This window comes from Strigops habroptila, chromosome 3 (assembly GCF_004027225.2).
Source record: "Strigops habroptila isolate Jane chromosome 3, bStrHab1.2.pri, whole genome shotgun sequence".
In the NCBI taxonomy this organism is placed as follows: Eukaryota; Metazoa; Chordata; class Aves; order Psittaciformes; family Psittacidae; genus Strigops; species Strigops habroptila.
This window is the reverse complement of record NC_044279.2, coordinates 65932029-65952865: the sequence shown is the minus strand read 5'-3', so window position 1 is coordinate 65952865 and position 20837 is coordinate 65932029. Positions and strand designations below refer to the sequence as shown.

Below are 20837 nucleotides of genomic sequence, written 5' to 3'. Positions count from 1 at the left end.
CATCTTCCCTTTGTGACACTGGGATGTGAGAGGGGTAGAATCTCTCTCAGTCCCTTCTGCAAGAATATTTTGTTAGAGATCCACTCAAGAACAGCTTGTTGTCTACTGAATAGAGCCTCATTTGCGGTGTGTGAAGATGATGAGTAAGAGCTTGAACCTTTATCTCCCAGGTTGAAGCTTTTCTAACACACCACTACGTATTCTAGTAGCACCTCTCTTTCTGCCAATTCTTTCCATCACGCCATATTCTCTTGCTCATGAATATGAGTCTTTAGTGTTCTCCCAGTGTAAGAAGAGAAATTAAGTCCTTGAGTTTTGCAGAATGTAACAGTGCTTCCCACCTCATTGTAACACATTTGTGTGGCATGGTGTCATATAATTGCATGTTATGTTTTCCCTTTTTGCTGAGAAAAAGTAGGTTCTTCTGTTCCTTTTTGCTGATTGTTGACAGGCATCTCTTGAATGTACTGATTTTTTTCTTAGAACTTAAATTCAGGAGATGAAAGAGAACTTAACTACAGAAGTGTTCAGTGCTTAGGTACCTTGCCTGTGTTGCAGAACCCACAGTTCTAATTTAGATATGTAAGCACTTACGTATGACTTTTTGAATAAAATATGGGATGAGTTATGTATCTGATTATAGTAGTTACAGAGACAGTATCTGCAGTGTGAATAGCCTAAATCAAGCAGCAAAAACAAACGGACTGGAATCTTAAATGCTGTAGCTTGGTATATCAAGCTCTGTCTTGCACAGATGAGTGTGGAAATTCTTTCATTAAAAAGCATGTCATTTGATCCTTTCTTTCAAAATTATGCTAGTAGCAAACGCTGCCTCCTTTTGATCTAAAATGTAGGGTTAGAATACAGGTCTTGGATGTAGAAGATCAATTAAATTCCTTTTTCTGTCTGAGTATGTTAAAATGCACATCCCCTGCTTCCTTTGGAATGGTAACATTATAAGTATTTAAGATATTTGGAAGTATTGCTATTCAGGTCTTTCTGTTCCTATGTGTTCTCCCATTAGAATAAGATGATGTGCTCTCTTTAGTATTTTCTGTCAGGCTTACTGAATCTTTAAATATTTCACGCAAAATGGAAAAGCTTCAACAGCGAGAGATGAAAAAAGCTGCGTGCAGCAAGGTTCCCAAACTCACCTGTATGACAATAGGTACGTTGCATTATCCTGGGACTGCAACAACAGGGCTGCTTTGTAAACCAAACATAAGGCACTTCTGTATCATTAGCTGTCATCATACTGTAGGTTGGAAACTCATCTAACCCATCTGCCAAAGTGTGGGAAATGTGAATTTGAATCCTGTTAGGTGGAGGCGAAGATTGAATGATGGTCTGCTACTTACAGATGTACATTTTGTGCTGCTGGATGAAAGGCAAACTCTGTCCCTGTATAGAGCTGGGTTAGCAGACTTTGAGTTGCCTCATGGAAGTAACGCAGGCATCAGAACGCCTGGTAAGAAGTTATGTTTGCACCTTGCCCCTTTAGGATTTATGTTTGAGGTGGGCCTGAAGGGGCTTAGCTCTGTCAAGAGAAAAGTACATTGGGCATAACCAGCAAGAGACTTACTCAAGAGGTGTGCTCACAAAAATATCTTTGGGTTTTGCAGGTGTGGTTGTAATTTGTAGTAAGTCTTAAAGACCAATTTTCATTACTTGAAAAAACAGGGAAGCCTCAAGGTCTGAAATAAGAGCAATAAGCTGCAAGCAAAGGACAGGTTCAACATAATTGCTTTGACTTTAATTATGTTACCTTTATTAAGCTATGTAAGAAAAGCATGAATGGTACTTAGTCAGCAGAGTATGATGTAACCAAGTTCAGTGGTATTAAAAGTATTTTTACTTGCTTGTTTCTAAATCAAACAAGTTCAACAGTATTTTTCAAGTTTGACTGAGACCTCAGGTGCTAGAAGTAGGATTAAGCATCAGTGACTAGTATCACATGAACTTAGAAAATATTTTGCCTTTCTGGGATAGTCACTGATTTAAAAGTGAAGTCTAGGAAATGGGTGAGAAGCTAATAAGACTCACCAGCTCCTTCACAGGAAAAAACATGTTTTCTTTCAAATGGTGTAGAAGACGAGCTGTGTTAACTGAAGAAGTGGTTTATTTATTATGCCAACTAATACAGGGCATTGTTCCATTATTCTGAAAATCATAAAATTTTGGAAAGCAGAGAAAAGAACCCATTTTGCATAAATCTTGCATGTTGGAAAGGATTGGGTGTCAAAAGCATGGAATAATTTTCTATGGCCTATTTTCAAGTTACCTTGAACATAATGATGTTAATTCTCAGCTGAGCAGTTCAGAGAACAGTGATACTGATTCATAAGCTCAGTGCTAACCCTTCTTCTTGCTCCACCTCTTCATTTTTCCTGGGAAACTGATTTCAAGGCAGTTGCTGACCATTTATGTCAGGTGTTCAGAACTCTCTTGTCCTTGCTTAACAGACTGATGCATACCAATAAGTACTGTTTGTCACTTTTTTTTTTGACATCATGTTTCTGAATCATATAATAGATTTTGGTTCTTTGACCCGAGAGTTGCATGGAGGCTTTTCCAACTTTGGGGGAGGTAATTTCTGTGGGTCTGAAACAGTTTTTGCCTATGTAAACTGAAGTGAGATTTCACAGCAGATCAAATGGTAAAAATGAAGGAATTTGGTTGTGGTGATTTAGTCCATGGATGTTTATAAATAACCCAAGTTCGATTCTGAGACAACACTGAGTAGAGGAAGTAATTTCATTTAGCAGATGATGTGGTTGTTCAGAAGAAGCTCTTTTCTCGCCTGGGAGAAAGGAAATGCTGAAGTGGCAGTATGTGGAGAGGCAGGTGGAAGCATGTGGGAATTTATTTGTTAGCTGGAGGAACAACACACAGCTGTGGGCTGTGGATAAATAGGGCTTCTCAAATACAAGTGGAATTAACTCATGTGTGGAATTAGAAATGTATATCCAGTGAGGTTATTGTTTAACAAAATTTAAGGGTATTCTCTACTGCCATTGAGTCCTACTGTCTTTATTGGTATTGTATAGGTACAGTTGAGGCAAACCTTTTCCTGAGTGCAGTAGGGTTTCTCTTATAACTTGATCAACATACATTAATTGAACAGATTGTCTACCTGCATGCTGGCATGTTTGTGGTAGTGCCTTGATTTTAAGGCTTGGAGGTTGTCTGACATTCTCACTTTGACTGTAGTTTGAAGAAATGACAATAAATGAAAGCTGAAATCTTTAATTAAAAGAAAATAGTGATTTCTGAAAACATGTTCGAAATCCATGTTGAGATACTTCTTTTCGTTTCTTATACTGTGCACCCACCAATATATAAACACAATATGCCTTTTAGAACAGAGTAACAAATTATCCCCTCACCTACCTGTGCTATGTTATCGCAGATTCTATAACCTAAAGTGTAGTTTTAGATGAACAGAATTAGTAACTGCCAAATATTGTTTTATTGAAATAGAATAAAGGATAATTACAGCATGAAGTTGTGCATTTAAGCTGATTTCAGTTTATGCTGATACCATTGAGGATGGTTTCATTTTCTTCTCCACCAGCTTCTTGAGTGCACATGCCCACCCCTGCTTTGCACCAGGATCAGCGTTGGTCTAGTTGCATCATCTACTGGATCAGAGATCTGGCTGGAAAGACGTTTTGTTTGGTTTTGATGAGGCTGAATTTCAGCCACATGAAGTTTTGATCCAGTTGTCAATGTTATCCACCTAAGGAAGGACACAGAGTTGGACTGTTCCTTTCAGTGGCGGTGTGGTCTTACCTGAACTGATTATGGAACAGCATCTTTAGTTTTGAAAAGCTCTTCTTAGGCCAGAACACAAAAGAAGGCGAACTACTCAGTCTAAAGTACTGACCTTTGTAAAGAACATGGCATTGGACTGCCTTTATATACCATTCTATACAACCAAACTAATCTTTAACATTTCTAAAAGAGGTTAAAGGTAGATAACTGTATTACGAATACTATCTTCTGTGTATTGGCTTTTTGTAGAATCATAGCATGGATGAGGTTGCAAAAGACCTGTGGAGGTCAGCTGGTCCAACCTTCCTGCTCAAGCAGGGCCACCTGGAGCCAGTTGTCCAGGACCATTTCCAGACAGCTTTTTAATATCTCCAAGGAATTTAACTTAAGAAGTGTGTTAAATATATTCTTGAAGTAATACTTAAACCCAAATATTTTAACATTTTTCACAAACATTTGAGTGAAATGTGAAGTACTTGGATTTATGTCAAACATTAATTTGGCAAATTTTACATTATAGACCTTAACAGAGTGTCTCCTTTGTCAAGCTTGATAATAGAGTATAACTAATGCTAACTAATACTTTAGTCCTAGTGAATACTGGAAGTAGTTGTGTTGCAGACACTGAGTTTTGTAATACAAAGGTAGACCCCAGTGATCAGTCCATGTGACTTGTTCACATTTAGACTAAATTGTAAGTACATCTTAAGAGAGTAAAGATGTATTAGTTGGTTTGTATCTTATTCCTGGTCATCAGGTCTTTGGTTAGTGTGTTAGTACTTGTTTGTTATTGTCTTAATACTTTTGTTGAGAACAAATGTTTATTTAAATAAGAAGTGAGGACTTTTTTCTAGGCAAACGGCGCTTCTCCTATATTATGCCACTATGTTAACCCACAGCATTCACAGTCATTGAGACTTGAAATTTCTGTCGTGTAACACAGTTCCACCTCAGTTCTGCTTAAAAAAAAAAAGCTGGTCTGTTGGTGTGGCAGTTTCCTCTTGGTTGGTAGCTCAGGAGGACTGACTTGGCTCATACTGTTCTCTTAATTTCTTCAGTGGAAAGAATCCTCTGATTTTATTTATTTGTTCTTTTAGCACATGCAGATGACTATCCAGGCTCTCCAAGATGAGCTTCGGATCCAGCGGGACCTGAACCAGCTGTTCCAGCAGGACAGCAGCACTAGAACCAGTGAGCCCTTTGTGGCAGAACTGACAGAGGAAAACTTCCAACGACTTCATGCAGAGCACGAACGCCAGGCCAAGGAACTCTTCCTGCTACGTAAAACCTTAGAAGAGATGGAACTGCGTATTGAGACACAGAAACAGACCTTAAATGCACGTGATGAGTCCATCAAAAAGCTGCTGGAGATGCTGCAGAGTAAAGGTCTGTCAGCAAAAGCCACTGAGGAAGATCATGAGCGAACAAGGCGGTTGGCTGAGGCAGAGATGCACGTGCACCACTTGGAGAGCCTTCTCGAGCAGAAGGAAAAAGAAAACAACATGCTGAGAGAGGTAGGTGACCAAGCTCTGGGTTCATCTCCAATCTTAAGCTCTTCTCTGTCTCTTCTCCATTTCACAGCTGTAAGGAAAGAATCTTCTGTCCTCTCTGTAAGCTGCATTTTTACATTGCAGAATTGACAGAATTTGTCCCTTTTGTTTTAAAACTTCTTTAAGGCTTGCTTGTGTGTGCTTTCTGGGGTTTCGTGATTTAGGCCTCACTTTCCCTGTAGCATTCGTATGAAGTTCTGGAGGTGAATTGTCACACAGACTGTAAAATTCATTCTTCCATTCTGTTGTAGTTTGACAGAAAGTAGCTACCTGTATTGAGGTGAAAACTGAGAGAAATCCTTGCAGGAGTAATGGATGATTGCTCTACGGTTTCCATGGAAACAGTCATCTTGCTGTGAAGGGTATTTGATAAAACTATTAGCTGCCCTGGATGCACAGCCGAAAAAAAGATTACTTAAAGGGACACTGCTGCACACATAGTAACCCCTTCCCCCATCCCTCTGAAAACAGAAAAGAAAAACCATTGTTATATCTGTATTGCACTTTAGAGGAGTACAATGGCAGATATTTTTCGCTATTGATCATCCTAAAATAATTATAATAAAATATAGGCTACAGGTAATGCAAGTATCTTAGAAAAATAAAGAAAAATAAAGGATTTATTGTGTAACCAGTGTAACTAAATTTCTTTATATTGTTAAATGTTTTTTACTCTTGTTAACTAGCCCCCTGAAGTAGTCTAATATGAAGTTCTAAAAGGCTAGTAATTCAGCATGTATTGAGTACATACACAGGTATGTATGTATAAGTGTGTATTCACTAATGGTAGGATTTTCTGTAAAGATTATTATACATCTGTAGATTGAATGCATGAATTGATAGCTATACATGTATGTGTAATATGTGTGTGTGTGTGTGAATCTAGTGGCCTGTTTTGGGCATTGTATGTCTACTTCATGGTTCAGTATTTTTTGAAAGCCTGACACATACACAAGGTGTAAGCCTCCTTCCTAAGAAGCCAGGGAAGCAAGGTCAGGCACGAAGGTTTTTGAGATGACTGTTTGCAGCACATCAATCACAGAATCATAGACTGGTCTGGGTTGGAAGGGGCATTAAAGATCATCTAATTCCAACCCCCCTGCCGTGGGCAGGGACACTTCCACTAGACCAGGTTACTCCAAGCCCCATCCAACCTGGCCTTGAACACGGCCAGGGGTGGGGCAGCCACAGCTTCTCTGGGCAATCTGGTACAGTGCCTCACCACCCTCATAGTGAAGAACTTCCTAATATCTAATCTAAATTGACTCTATTTCAGTTTAAAGCCATTCCCACTACAGGCCCATGTAAAAAGTCTATCTCCAGCTTTCTTGTAGCCCCCTTTAAGTACTGGAGTAAAATAAATACTTCTTAATACCTCTTATTCATATGTTTTACATGCCCTCACCCATTGTGCTTGTGCTCTTTCAAGCATTTATATAAGAAAGCTAGGGCCCATTGCATTTCTGAGCCAGATTTAGGCCAGATTTTTTTTTTAGAGCAGTAATCTCTTGAGTGTCTGGAGTGAAGATAATATGATTCCAGAGTTTCTACACTAGTTTTTCCTTTATTTAGCAACCAATGATAATTCTGTTCCAATTCTTGTATCTATTTCAGGAAGTGCCCCAAATGGCTTTAAGTCCAGCAAGATAAATGAAAAGCTGGCAGCAGCTGTGTAATTTTTTAGGGATGCTCTTACATTTGTTTCTGCTACTGATGAGTGGATGTTGAGAGATAAGAATTCTTGTTTCATTCACATGTATCTGAAAATCATCAGTCATTTAAATCCTAGCCTTTATGGTGTAAAATTTCTTGGAGAAGGTAGAGATGACTTACTGAGTTTGAAAGTGCAAGTGCTGTTTATTTAACACTTGAAAATTAATTACTCCTTGATGCTTACCCAGCTCTAATGCATTGAGAAGGGTAAGCTGGGTATACTGTAATTTGTAGCTTAAGCCATTGATACAGTGTGATATCCAGCCTTGAAACTGAACACCCTAGTCATGGAAACATGGTACCATTTGCAGAGATGCCAAATTATCTTATTGAATTGCTTCACATCAGGACGGGTTTTGTTAGTACCCTTGTGCTGTCCTTGAGCTCTGAGCTAGACTGAGTTAACTAAACTCAGGCTTGTCTGCATGAAACTCAGGTTTCATGCTTGGGACTCCAGGAGGCTGGAGAAAATCAGGTGATGTTGCTGAACTGTAGTTGACTGCTTCTAACTTCCTGAGCACCAAGTTGCTCTGCTCTGCAGGATCTGGTTCAGAGTAGTTATCTCTGTTCCACACTTGGAAGTTGTCTCTGTGCAAAACCTCTTACGTGTGTCTGCATCACCCTCCTCAGCTAATCTTCTGTGTTTATTTGTATTTCCATGGTTTTAGGTTATTTTAGCCTTTTGCTGTGCCAGATACTAACTGGAATTTTTGAGCTGCCTTGCAGAAATCAATCTGCTTTCTTGATGGTAGATATTTCTATATCTAGCATTCTCAGTATCTAGAAAGGCATGCTAAACTCTTCTTTAAATAGTTATTTTAAAGGAAGCGTTAGTATTTTAAAGGAAGCGTTAGTATCTCAAAGGGATTTGCATGTGCTTGAGAGGTCAGCATTTATACTTCATGTTCTAACACATGAGAAAAACTGAGAAAACTTTAATAGTGGTTTAACCATCTTTGCTAAAGCAAGTTCTGAGATATCAGAATCCACTAGCACTGTTTCTGACTTTCTGAGTGTGCTAGACTTCTGGTAAAATTCTTTCGTGGGCATAAAGGTCTGCATCTTGAAGCAAAAAGCTATCCATCCAGTTTTCCAACTTTGAAGCCTACATGTAATTCAAAGCATGATGTTGAGACTCAAGGTCATCAAATGATTTCTCAGACAGACAGTACAGGTGTAGTGGCCAGCAGTCGGAGCTGGAAAATTAAATGTGAATTCACTGATTTCTTCTGGTATCACTGTTACTGTGATTGTACTAAAGATTGCACTGATTTCCTAAGGAAAAGAAGTTCTTAGAGAGCCCACACTTGTGGTTCTGTTAAGATCATAACCAAGAAGTAGCTGTGTTGGTTCAGGCCAATGATCCTTTTAGTTCAGCATTCTCTTTTAGGTAATGGCCATATGCAACACCCAGGAAAGGGTAAGAACCAGACAAGCACAATAGGTCTCTGTAATTCTTTCCCATCTTCCCAACTCATGGGAGTTTTCTTGAACTTTTTGTGGTTTGTCAGTTTAGTATCCTCCATGGATCTGCCATCTGAGTACACAGTCAGTGTCTTCTTGAGCCATGTAAGCTTTTGCAGCTGCAGCATCATTTGGTAGGTAGTTTTACAGGCTTACTCTGTTGCAGAAAAAACCTCGTCTCATTTATTTTAAATTTGAACGTGTCTCCTAGTAGCTTCCTTTGCAGCCTCTTGCTCTGGCACTGGAAGACACAGTGAATGGATGATTGCCAGCAAGACTTTGTGCCACTCATAATTTTAGGTTTGTCATATCCCTTCCAAGTTCTCTCTTTTTGCAGGCTGAAATGTCCAATGCTCCTTAAATGTTCTTTGTATAGAAGATAGTGCATATCTTTGATCATCTCCCAGAGCACTGTCTCAGTCTCCCATATCCAGGTTATGAAATGGATTCTTCTGCAGTTAGTGAGAGATATCTCCATAAGCAATTTGAGTCTCTTGGGCTTTTCCCAAATGTCCTGAATTCTGGGGAACTCAAGCAATCTTTCCTTACAAGTCCATAGCAGAGATCCTCTATACAGCATAGGATGTATTTGGCAACTCACTGATGGAGAGGACAGTCTCTCATTAACAGAAAATAATGAGAAATTAGATGTTTCATTGAACATCTGAACACAGACATGAATCTGGATGCCCTGACTTCAGCAGATGACAGTGTGACTGCATCACATTCCTCTACCCTAGAAAACAAGCTTCAGCTTCATAGCTTATAAAAAGATGGTTGCTATTTTGAATACCTCTTCGTAAGTCTTAGTGAAAATGATTCATATTATTGTTGGTATTCTAAACTTAACTTTCAGAAACAAAATTACTCTCATACCAGCAAGAAATACTTGATGAAATTCAGCAGCTGGACTACAGCTTCCAGAATAGCTTCCAAGTTACATTAACTGCCACCTTGTTGTTCCAGACTCACCTGTTGCAGGATTGTCAGTGATGGCAGTGACAGCACATAGCTCTCAAGATAATGAAGCTTGCTGTGCTCTTTTTGACAACCTCCCTACTCTCCCCCTTCATTTTAATGCACTGAATAGAGATACATTTTTCTCAGCTAAACAGAGTAATAGATCAAAAATCAGTGCAAGTTATGGCAGAATATGGTGTGGTTGTATCCACATCTGGTGTTCTAGACACATGGAGTACTACGGGCAAAGTATGATATGTAAGGACAGTCCAGCATCATTACACCAACTTGGTTAAGCCTTTCTCTCTTGATTTGTTCATTACTGTCTGTCTTTAGGAATATGTTTTTGGGGAAAAAAGCTTAGGCCAAATTTCTCATCTGCCTAGAAGAAAGGAATAAAACAAAACTATCTGTATTGGTTCTGCCCAGAGGGAACAAAAAGAAGCTGCTAGCTGTCTGTTATTGTCAGATGTTTGCTAAACGGCTTTAGGAGTGTTGTCCTGTTTTCTTACTCCTTCACAAGGGATATCAGCACAGACTTTACAACAGTAGTTGTTTAATGACCTGTTTGTCTCAGCGTTGCTACTGGCCATACATACTCTGAAAGCTAAATACATCTTTGTTCAGAGCAGTGCTATGGCATATACTAATTGGAGTCGCCAAGATATGCTTGGCGAAATGCAGTATACCACTGCAGTATACCACTGCCTTTCTCCTGCTCAGGCAGGGATACGCTTTGATGTCTCAAATCATAAGAACTAAGGACGTATGAGGCAAAGTTCCTAAATGTATTCTTCTTTTCATTAGCCAGTATGCTTACTGGTATCTACCCAATATACCTACGAAACCTTCAATCCCATCATGTCTTGTGTAACATATATTCAGAGTCCTGATAATATACATGGCCCTAACCATTTGCCTACTGATCTTGTAGCCATAGCATTCTCATGGAAAAAGGGGGTGGTTGGCTCAAACTTTGAGGCTAAGCAGCTATTGAAAGTGGATGAGGTGTTCATCGAAATATCAGTGTAATAGAATGTCAACATAATTCATCATAAATATTTGATAGACAAAATTAGACAGTTATTCTCTGAACTGGGGCAGATGTCTGACTGCTGCCTTTTATTTGGAAACAGAAATAAACTCTTCACCTAGAAAGTTTCTTCAGGAGTCAGTTCTAGGTTCAAAGTTTGAATGTTACAGTGGTGTGGAACAAGGAAAGAACTAACGGTAGCTTTGGTCTTTGTGTCATAGAACCTGTGTTTGATAGTATGTTACAGGTGTGATGCTTTTAAATTATTTTTTTAATAATTGGGCCCATTCGGACAGGATGAATTTTTAATACAGCTGAGTGCAAAACTGAATTGAGGAGTTAGGGATGTAGTGCTTAACAAATAAAGGGTGGTTTTGTATGTAAAGCAGTCACTGAAATGAGTCATTCATAAGGGCATGCATTTACAGTGAACTTAAGGAAAGAGGCTATGGCAGAAAAAGCTATTATTTCTTTTCATCTTCAGTGTTTGTTGAAATGGCAACTCCACAAAGTCCTGTTTGTGAACTGTATTGCAGTCGTCTAGTATGGCCTTATTACAAGAACTGATTTCTGTTTGTAGCTATTTTGAACCAAACAGTGCTCACTTTATTCTAGGAAGTAACACTAAATTTCTATGAGCATTCTTTATTATGTCTTCACTTAGAGTAAGACAAGCAGCAAGCAGGCTTGTACTAGGCTATAATGTATATATACTTGACTTAGTTTTGGGTTATCAGACTTGATACTGTGATGGCCAAACATCAGCACCAAGGAGCTCAGTAAGAAAGAATGGACGTGCCATCTAAACATACCGTTGGAGCACTGCTGAACAGTGCCCAGTGAAGAGAAAGGTTGTTTACTCAATCTGACCAGATTTTAATTAACTGTGACAAGTTTTGCAAAGAAGTTCTTTTTCCATGCATGTGTTAAAATTCTTACCCTTTTCTATTCTAGGCTCAAAGAAGGATTTAGAAATTTTAATTGGAGCAATTAGAGTTACCTCAAAGAACACTTTTGTCCTGTTCCAAGATTTTACTACATAAATAAGACACATTTTTAGAGAGAATTTTTGGGTTTCTGGAGTACATAGATTCAGTAACTGGAGGTCTTACTACCATTATACTAGGAGACATCATTCTAATGAGTTAAAAAAAAATCAAGATTTTGCCTTTTCTGTTTCTGCTTCATTCTTTTGACCTATGTTGTTCCGGACTACAAAAAAATCATAAACGCTTTCTGATTCTTGTATAGCAAATTTATGATTTTTATATAATCATTTAATGATGTGTAGTAATTAAGTGAATGGAAAAAAAAAGTGGAACTGCAGTCTTCTCTCAGGATGTTTTCTCTGTGTTACAGTTATGATCTCATCAAAGTGAAATAATCCATAAAATTTATATGGGTTTATTCATATACTTTTTCTAGAATGAGTGGCTAAAATGACAGAGATTTAATGGTTTTAACTTCAAATATTTTTTTCTATATGACTGAGCTACTTAGTCTTCAAAGAGATTTTTTTCTTTTTTCTTTTTACTCACACAAGGTGAAATTTCTAAATAGTTCATTTTAGCACCTCCCTCCCCTTTGGATGGGCTTCTTAAAATCATATGAAACAATTTAGAAATGCATAAATCTGGCTGGGGATTAGAGGTTAAAAATACATAAAATTCAATGTCTTTTGATGTTTTGTTATATTAGAAGATTTTTTTTTTGTCAATATGTGTAATATAATTTGCTTTCTTTACAAATTACAGCTTAAGTATATTTTCCTTGGAGATATTAATATTATCCTTTATCCTGCAGTGTCTTCAGTGGACATGAAATTTGTGGAATTTTATTTCTGCAAGTGTGAAACTTTGCAATAGGAAAAAACCAAAATTGAAAATACTATTAAGAAGTCGGAAGCTAATTCAAGTAGAAAATACATGCTTTTGCACCTTAAATAAGAGGGAGAAAAGGAAAAATGAAGACCTAATAATACGTATATAAATAAAGTTCTACATGATTAGGATTCTAATGTTAATTTTTTTCATTTTTAATTTTTTCTTCAGCTTTTACATCCATACTTCTGTCAAACTTAAACACAGTGATATGCTACTTAAAGCTAATATGATGGTTTCAATTGGCCTCTCTCATCTTTATCTTGCCTTGGCTCTAACACTGAAGTTTTGAGGGATTTTGCTTTTATTTCTTGCTGATTGGAATACTGAGGTGAACTAGAAGCTGTGTTTTAATTTTCACTTTAGATGATGCCTTTGTTAACAAACTTAAGTCTCCTAATAGCCAAGGTTTTGGTTGGATTTAGAAATCACTGTCTGAATGTATTCATAAAATTGGTTTCTTTACCCAGGGATAATGAGCTTCAGAGCAGCTGGGACCCTTCATGTGTGTGCAGTTTTTAGCAAATCTTTCCAAGTTATGCTCTTTCTTAATACAATCAATTTATTTTTCAAGGAATTACGTTAATTTTGTTTAGCAAATGCAGGAAATGACAAATGGAAAAATACAGAAATAATTTGAAGAACTGTTGTGGTTATTGGTTCCAAACTTGTCTGACTGTATTCTTTTTACGTAACAAAACTCTAAGAGTATAACAGGACTCCTGTTATACGTACATTTTCAGTTAAGTTTTATGTGTTGCTGAAATAGAATTTAAAGTTACTGGTATTGAGCACTTTCTGATAAGTACTGGTTAAAATCCTGAAACTAAGCAATTGTAATACTATCCAGTCACCTTCAGGTCCCAGTCAGTAAAGATACTTATATAAATGAGTCACTCAGGTTGAAGGGCTATCCCAGGGGTCATCTCATGCAACCTCCTGCTCAAATGCGCAATTTCGAGTGATGGGGATTCCACAGTCTCTCTGGGCACCTGGTCCAGTGTTTGGTTGCTCTCCTGGTAAAATTTTTTCTGTATTAGTGATTCAGAATTTTCTGTGCTGCAACTTTTGCCTGTTGCCTATCACCATGCACTTCTGAAAAGACTTTTTGTCTCGTTTATCTCTACAGCTTCCAGTTAGATAAGCCAGAGAGGGCATTGAGGTTCCTTCCAAACCTTCTTTTCTGTTCAGCTGAAGAAAACCCAGTTCTCTCATCCTCTCCTCTTACACTGTTTTGTTTGGGTTTGGTTTTTTTTTTTAACAGCAGCAAGGGCACACTGCTTATTCCCAATTCATGTCTTCCCCAAATCTCATATAATCTGAAAACTTGCAGAGAGTGCCATCTATCCCATCTTTCAGATCATTAATAAAGGCACTGAGCAGTCTTGGCCACTGTATCAGCCTCTGAGGGTTTTCAATAGCAAGGAGCTACCCATTGGCTTCATACTGCTGATCACAAGGCTTTGAGCCTGACAGTCCAGCTAATTGCCCACCCACCTTCTTAACCACTTATCCAGTCTGTATCTCACCAATTTGGTCTCAGGGATGTTTGGAAGCTATGTCGAAGGACGTGCAACACACACTGTTCACCACTTACCCACATGGCCAGTTACTTCACTGTAGAAGAAAATCAGGTTAGTCAGGTATGATTTGTCCTTCCATACAACTAAAGATCTATTTGATCTTACAGGCCTATTAAATAATTTCTAAAATTAACAATGATAGTTAACGCTGAACCGATGGATGCTTGTGAAACTTTACTTTGGTTGGAACATTTACATTTCATTGTAATTAAGTGGGTCTGCCGGTTAAGATAAAAAACCAATAAATCAGAATTACAGCTCTGCTTTTAATTGCACATATTTTTTATCTCTCTTTTTTTTTTTGTGAAGAAATCTATGTATGAGAGCATATTTTTCTATTTTCAATGTGGTACATGCTTCCTGATTAAGCAGGTTTTGCAGGAAATGGAAGATATCTCTTTTTTTGCTTTGGAAAGTGCTTATCTTGTGGTGCTACTGAGAGATAAGTTGCTGTATTTTTAAGCACACAGCCTACTCCACTATAAAAACATCATCGCTTAAAAGTGCACTTTCACATTTCTTCCAAATCCCATGCAAAATCAGAGGCAGGAATAACTGAGCGAATAACAATAATAGGGCCAGGTTATGAAGGAAGAAAATGTTTCTGATTAAATTCCTTCCCTCATTATTATGCACGTGTATAATTTATTAATATTTTAAAGAAATTAATATTTCTAAGAAATAGTGCTGATACTGATCAATATTGGGGACTCCTTCAATTCTAAACTATATTCTCTAATTTTCAATTATTTTGGTGTTTCTTAGACCAGAAAAAAACCCACATAATTTGTTATTTATGGTGCATTAAAATCATTCCGTTGCAGCTATTCTTTACATATTCAGTGTTCTTAGTGTGTTTGATCACCTGTTCTGTGTAGTTATACTGACCAGAGAATTACAGTATTGTTTCTCATAGGGGTACTGTGCTCCCTTGCAGACCTACCTGGCAGATGTAATATGGTTCACACCTTTAGTTTATATCTTTTTTTGAAGTAGGGTTTGTTTTGGTTGGTTTTTTTTAAAGGAAGATAGATATTCTTGATTAAAAATTGGTAGTGGTGGAGTAGCAACTCCAACTCTGGTTAAGGTGACCATGCTGTTTGAAACTTCTGACTTTTTCTAGCCTTCAGTTTCTAGTTACTGAATCTTAAAAGTTTTTTCTACAGGACAGCTCATTTTCAATTTTTGTTGCCTGTGAAGGTACTTTAAAATTGTGATCAATTTGCACCATAAAGCTGGGGTTTTTTCCCCCTAAAGACAAATTATGCTCCTGCAGTCATTCTTTGAACTCTCTTCAATATATCAATATAATTTTGAAATTGTACACAAACAAAGTGGACACAGTATACCTGTAGTGGTAGCACTAGTGCCTAACAGGTAACAAGGGGTCCATCCACCTGCAGCTTTTCTTGTTCATGTCAAAGAATTTTGGAAACTACTAGGTTGTCATAATGAGGTATTAAACACAAAACTGGGAACAGAAATGGGATGATAGAGCATTCTTCAATATTCTTGGCAATGTTGTGATGATACCTGGTAGCTAAAAGTTCCCACTCAACTGAAAAACAAATATAGTGCATATTTTTAATAGCAATGGTAATTAACAGTGAAAAGCATGCATGATGCACATAACTGGGGAACAAGTAGGTTTTTCCCCTTTTTTGTTACCTTTTTCTGAAATAATCACTGAACATATCATTAAAATACAAAACATATATATATGAGCCGCCCCTTGTTATAATAATCGCGGTTGCATTCAAAGGTGAGAAGATGCTGAAGTTTACTAAGCTGTTACAGAACAACATCAGTTACATGTGAAAGTTTTTTATGTGTGAAAGTAGAAGAAAGGAATAATGCTTTGTTACTTTATCAGAAAGCATAACTTGCAAGGAATGAAAGATTATTTTTGCTTTTAATTATTGTGCAAAGTCCTGGTTTGAAGATGAAAATATGAATTTTCATTCATCTGTGGGGTGTGTGTCCTCAATATAATATGAATGCATCAGAGATATGAAATATTTGTATTTCTCCATTCTGCCACTGAAAGATAAGTATGTAACCTATATTTCACAATTAAGAAGGATATCTATGCACTGCCTTCAGCAGCCACACTTAAATCTGTGTTCTAGCAAGGTTCAGTCTGCCTGTAGCCCTGTTTTCAGGCTCTTTAGAATTGTAGGCATCTTGCCAAAATTAAGTCCTTACTGTGCAATCAAGAGGTGGGAGGTGTTGTTTTTCAGCAGGTTATGTCATCCAAATTACAATGGAATTAGTTAAGATTATAGAAGTAAGACATTTCCTTTGCCAAAGTGCCAGGCATCACTTCAGACAGTGGGGATACAGGCATTTCTAAAGAAAAAGCTTAGAATAATTTTCCATTTGGGAAAACGCTGTGCAATGTAAAAAGCAGACACTGTTGTGTCAGCATCTCTTCAGTGGCATGCTGTTCTCCTGCTGTGTATTCCATTTATTCCATTTCCCTGGTAGTAGTTGCTTTCATGTTCTCAGGTCAGAGACCATGTCTCTGCACAAGTGGAAATCATCTAGTATGTAATTGCACTACTGAAGTAAAGGGTCTTTTCCAACCTAAAAGATTCTATGATGCTATAATACATTATTCAAAATAGACTTTTGGCGTATTATTTTTTGATCTTCTTTTGTTTTCTCAGTTTCTGAAAGTTAACAAGAATTTGTTTTAGTTTCTTTTATCAAGCTGTTTCTTTTTATTCTACAATAACAGTCTTTGGATGGTTGTACACGTGATGTGACAGGTACAGCTGGAGATGGAACTTACTACATTTAGCAAAAATTCAGGTAGTTCAGAATAGGATACTTTTCGCTCTTGGATCATTCTTCACCTTTTTAATCTTAAAGAATCATCTTCAGAATTATTCTGTTTTCAGATACATGAATTTTAAAGTTAGGAAAAGCAACTTTTTTTTTTTTTTTTCTTTCTAGTACATAGTTGTGCTATGTATTAGAAAGAGAAGCTGCTAGTAATTTTGTTTGTATTTGGTAAGTAAGTGGAACAAAGTACCATTAGGCTAATTCTTGCTTTCTTTTCTGCTGGTACAGGAGATCCATCGTCGATTTGAAAATGCTCCTGACACAGCCAAGACAAAGGCTCTGCAAACTGTTATTGAGATGAAGGTAAATGATTGCAGATAGGCAGCAGTAGGGTTTGTTCTCTGAAAAATAGGTTTTTCGTATGAAAGGTGACTACCAAATACCATCTACTTCTGTCAGTCTTCTAATTTAAAATAAGTATATTTTAATACTGTTTTATTATCTATTACTATTGATCAGTGAAGAGACAGAGCTGCTTCATGACACAATAGAAACCTGCCTTCTGTCTGCTTGCAGCAGCATATACAGTTAGTTTTATTTCAGTTAGGCAAGAGTGCGTTGTATTACAAGGATGGAAATGATGGATTAGTAGGTCTTCATAATGATGTGGGTTATTTTCTTTTTATAATGTCACTATTCGAAATGCTGCTTTGCATTCTGTGTGTCAACAAAGTTAGTCATTTGCAAACTCAAAACCTCCTTAAAGAATGGGTCATATAGCTAGAAAGATGTTTGTATGTCATGCTAAATCTAACTTTTCTAGACGACTTTGTGATTGAATTCTCAAGTATCTAATGGAACAATGGCAATTTGCCAAGAGCTCCAGGGCCACAAGTGGAGTCTGTGGTTTACACAGCTTTATGCGATCGTATTTCATACTGTATGGTCGATAAAGTGCATCAGACAGGGTTTGGACAAATACAGTTAAAAAATTGGAAATTATCTTTGCAAACTATTCTCTTCCATTTTCATATCTCCCCTATCTCCCTCCTTCGTCTGTGCCTTTTTCTTTTATTTTCCTTCCTTTTTACCCTTCCAACTCTTTCCATTCAATCTCAATGTTTTCCATAGTCATTTCCCATCTTTCTACCCTGGAGCCATTCATTTACCATCTTTCTTTTATTAGTCAGCTTCGTGGTCCATAGTAATGAAAACTAATTGACCATCTGGTAACAATAAACTGTCTTTACTATCAAAAGAGAAACACTGTTACTTCTGGGAAGTGATGTGAGGGCTGAAACTAAATACTTCTGTAAATTAGAACATATTACTTCACCTTACCACCTCTCTAATTTTTTGTTGCATAAGCCCGCTTTACTGATTGTAACTTAATCATCAAAACTTAAGCGTGAGATCCGACTATATCTTCATAATGGTCCTTCAGAAAAATCTTACCTCATGAGTGAAAACCTAGGCATTAAAATCTTGTCAGGCTTTTTTTTTTTTCAGCTGTGCTTTGATTATTCAACACAAAAAAAAAGAAGGATTGGTCTGTGAAAGAATGAAGGATAGTTTCAAATCCTACCTGTATTTCAGGAAAGATGTAATATTTTTGAGAAATTAAGTAAAAAAATAGTCTGCTTTAAGAGATTACGACTCATAAATACATATCCATGTTCATGAGCATGCATGAAGCTCTGTGTGCTGTATGAGTCTGTTCTTGCTGTTCCCAACACATAAAACTTCTAAAGAAGCGGTAAACCAAGTAGATTGAAAACCTCTGATCATCCTGTAAAACTATGAGGATAATGGTAGATTGACTTTTTGATTTTCCCAGATGTATATTTTTTTATCCATGGAAATTTTTTGTATGTTGTATATATGAGCCAGAATACTTGAAGGATCCTCTGCTGTTTTATCCACTCAAAACTAATTTTCCACCCAAAACTAGATTGTTGCATCTTTTCCTCGCTTGTGGTGCTTTTTATGTTCCCCATTTGTGACCGCATTTAAAGCACTCGTAGCACAAACCCATCTTTTTGTCATTCTTGCAGTCACATTTTACTGTGACTGTTCATTCAATTAAATTATTAATTAATTAAATTTCTCTGGTTTATACAGCTTTGCATTACAAGGCAACCTTTTCTCCCGTTCCTTTATTTATTCATCATATACTGTGTCCATGCCCCTAGCCATGTTTTCTTTTAGTACTAAACTCTTACTTTTCCTTGAAAGATATAAAAAATTGAAAAATAAGTACTTGAGCACTCAGCCGGATGCTGTGTAAAGAGGTGTAGGCTGATTTCTGTAGGAACTTCAGGAGTAAATTTCAAGGGCAGGTACATGTCCAACAATTTATTTCCTTTATTTTTTACTCCAGTGGTATGTTAACAAATCACCTAACTGTGTATCTTTAGCTGTCTTTTCTAACCGTTTTCAGGATTCAAAAATTTCTTCCATGGAGCGTGGCCTCCGGGATTTGGAAGAGGAGATTCAGATGTTGAAGTCAAATGGAGCTCTGAGCACAGAAGAACGTGAAGAGGAAATGAAGCAAATGGAGGTGTACCGTAGTCATTCCAAATTCATGAAAAATAAGGTACTGAGAAAACGAATGAGAGTGGGGAGATCAGCCAAGCTTAGCGAACAGATGAGAGAAATTTTCATACTTCAGTAAGGAGTTACAGTCTGGGTTCCCATTCAAGTGCTGAGAACCAGAATTTATTTGTATTCTGCCTTGAAGTCACTAAAATAACTTAAAAATATTTAAGAGAATTTTGTGTTCAAATTTGAAAATATTGTAATGGTGGTTCAGAAAGGTCAGTGGCCCAAATTCTGCTTTTACTGTCACACCTGATTTTCTTGTCTTTCAGGAAGATTTTTGTGTTTTGTGTATCTTTAGAACATCGCTAATCCATTATAATTTTAGGTTTTATTTGGTCTGTTCAAATGTAGCCTACTGAAAAAAAGTATTTCTTTTTGCAACTGTTATACTATAACTAGTAGGTCCTTTTAGTATGTAAAGACTGAAAGGAGCGTGAACTGTCACTATAATGGCTTTCCATTGCATTCCAGTAGTGGAATCAGAATTCTACAACAGTGGTAGTGCCAGCATTAATTTATGCAGGACAAATTCAGCAGTGAGACATGTTGATTCTCAGGTATAAACATGGACACTGACTGCTGAATCATCTACACTCAAAAGTTAATTCATTCTTTGTTTCTCCCAAAGAAGTGTTTCTCAGTCTTTTAGTGGGCTGTAACATTTTCTAATGAAGATTCAGGCCACCTTGTACAGTAAATTAAAAAATTTAAAAGCAATCTTACTTTTTTGAATTAGGGAATTAGGTTTTGTGTACTCCCTTCAAACTGTGTACAAATCCCTGGAACAGAGGTTGAAAATTCCTAGGAACTGAGGAATTGTAACCTACTGCATTTGTCCTGCTTGAAATTGTTTGTCAAAAAAAGGGAAAGTTAGTTGTCCTTACAAGAAGCGTTACTTGTCCTTAAGTAGAAACATGTACTAAGTATTTGTTCCTTCTACTTCCCTCATGCCAGCTCACTGATTTATCTCAACCACATCTGTTCTTTTACACTTTTGCCCTTTACCCCGCTGAGGTGCTTCTACTAGGAATTGAAGGATTTGAATTCCCTTCAAATTAGGAATGCAGAGGTGATTTTAGCACTTCTTCCTTCCATCGTTGCTTCTTTCTTTCTTTCCTTCTTCTTTCCTTCTTTCCTTCTTCCCTTGTTAGCAACTCTTCAACTTCTCCCCTCCCTCTGTGGGCGTACAGATCTATTCAGCTGCTCCATTCCTGGATCTCTTCTGTCGACTGTCTGCTCATTTATTTTCCTGCAGAAAATTTTCTCCTTTTTGATAACTATTCACTCATGACTCACAGCCAGCTCCAATCATGGTATCTTGCTGTCCTATTTTGTTTCGTAATTGCACAACATTTGTTTTTTCAGTATTGTGTTGTATAGTCATCTGTGGGTGTATCTTGACAATTGACTTTATTTCTCTTAAACTGAAAAACATTCCTTTTCTTGTCTGAAGTTCCTCATGAATTCCAGTTTCAAAAGCGTTGGGTCAAGT

At 37.2% G+C, this 20837-nt stretch overlaps 1 protein-coding gene across 14 annotated transcripts in view; it reads left to right on the top strand.

Moving 5' to 3' along the window:
• ERC1 (ELKS/RAB6-interacting/CAST family member 1) overlaps positions 1-20837 on the top strand; it is a 287995-nt gene that overhangs the window by 55184 nt on the left and 211974 nt on the right. For all 14 annotated transcript variants that reach the window (XR_003990582.1, XR_003990581.1, XR_003990579.1 and 11 more), the window contains exons 3-5: positions 4872-5288; positions 17033-17107; positions 19185-19340. Coding sequence is in view for 8 of the 14 variants with exons in the window: in XM_030479675.1 (XP_030335535.1) it covers positions 4872-5288; positions 17033-17107; positions 19185-19340 (648 nt within the window). In the remaining 6 variants the exon portion in view is untranslated. The remainder of the gene's footprint in view (positions 1-4871; positions 5289-17032; positions 17108-19184; positions 19341-20837) is intronic.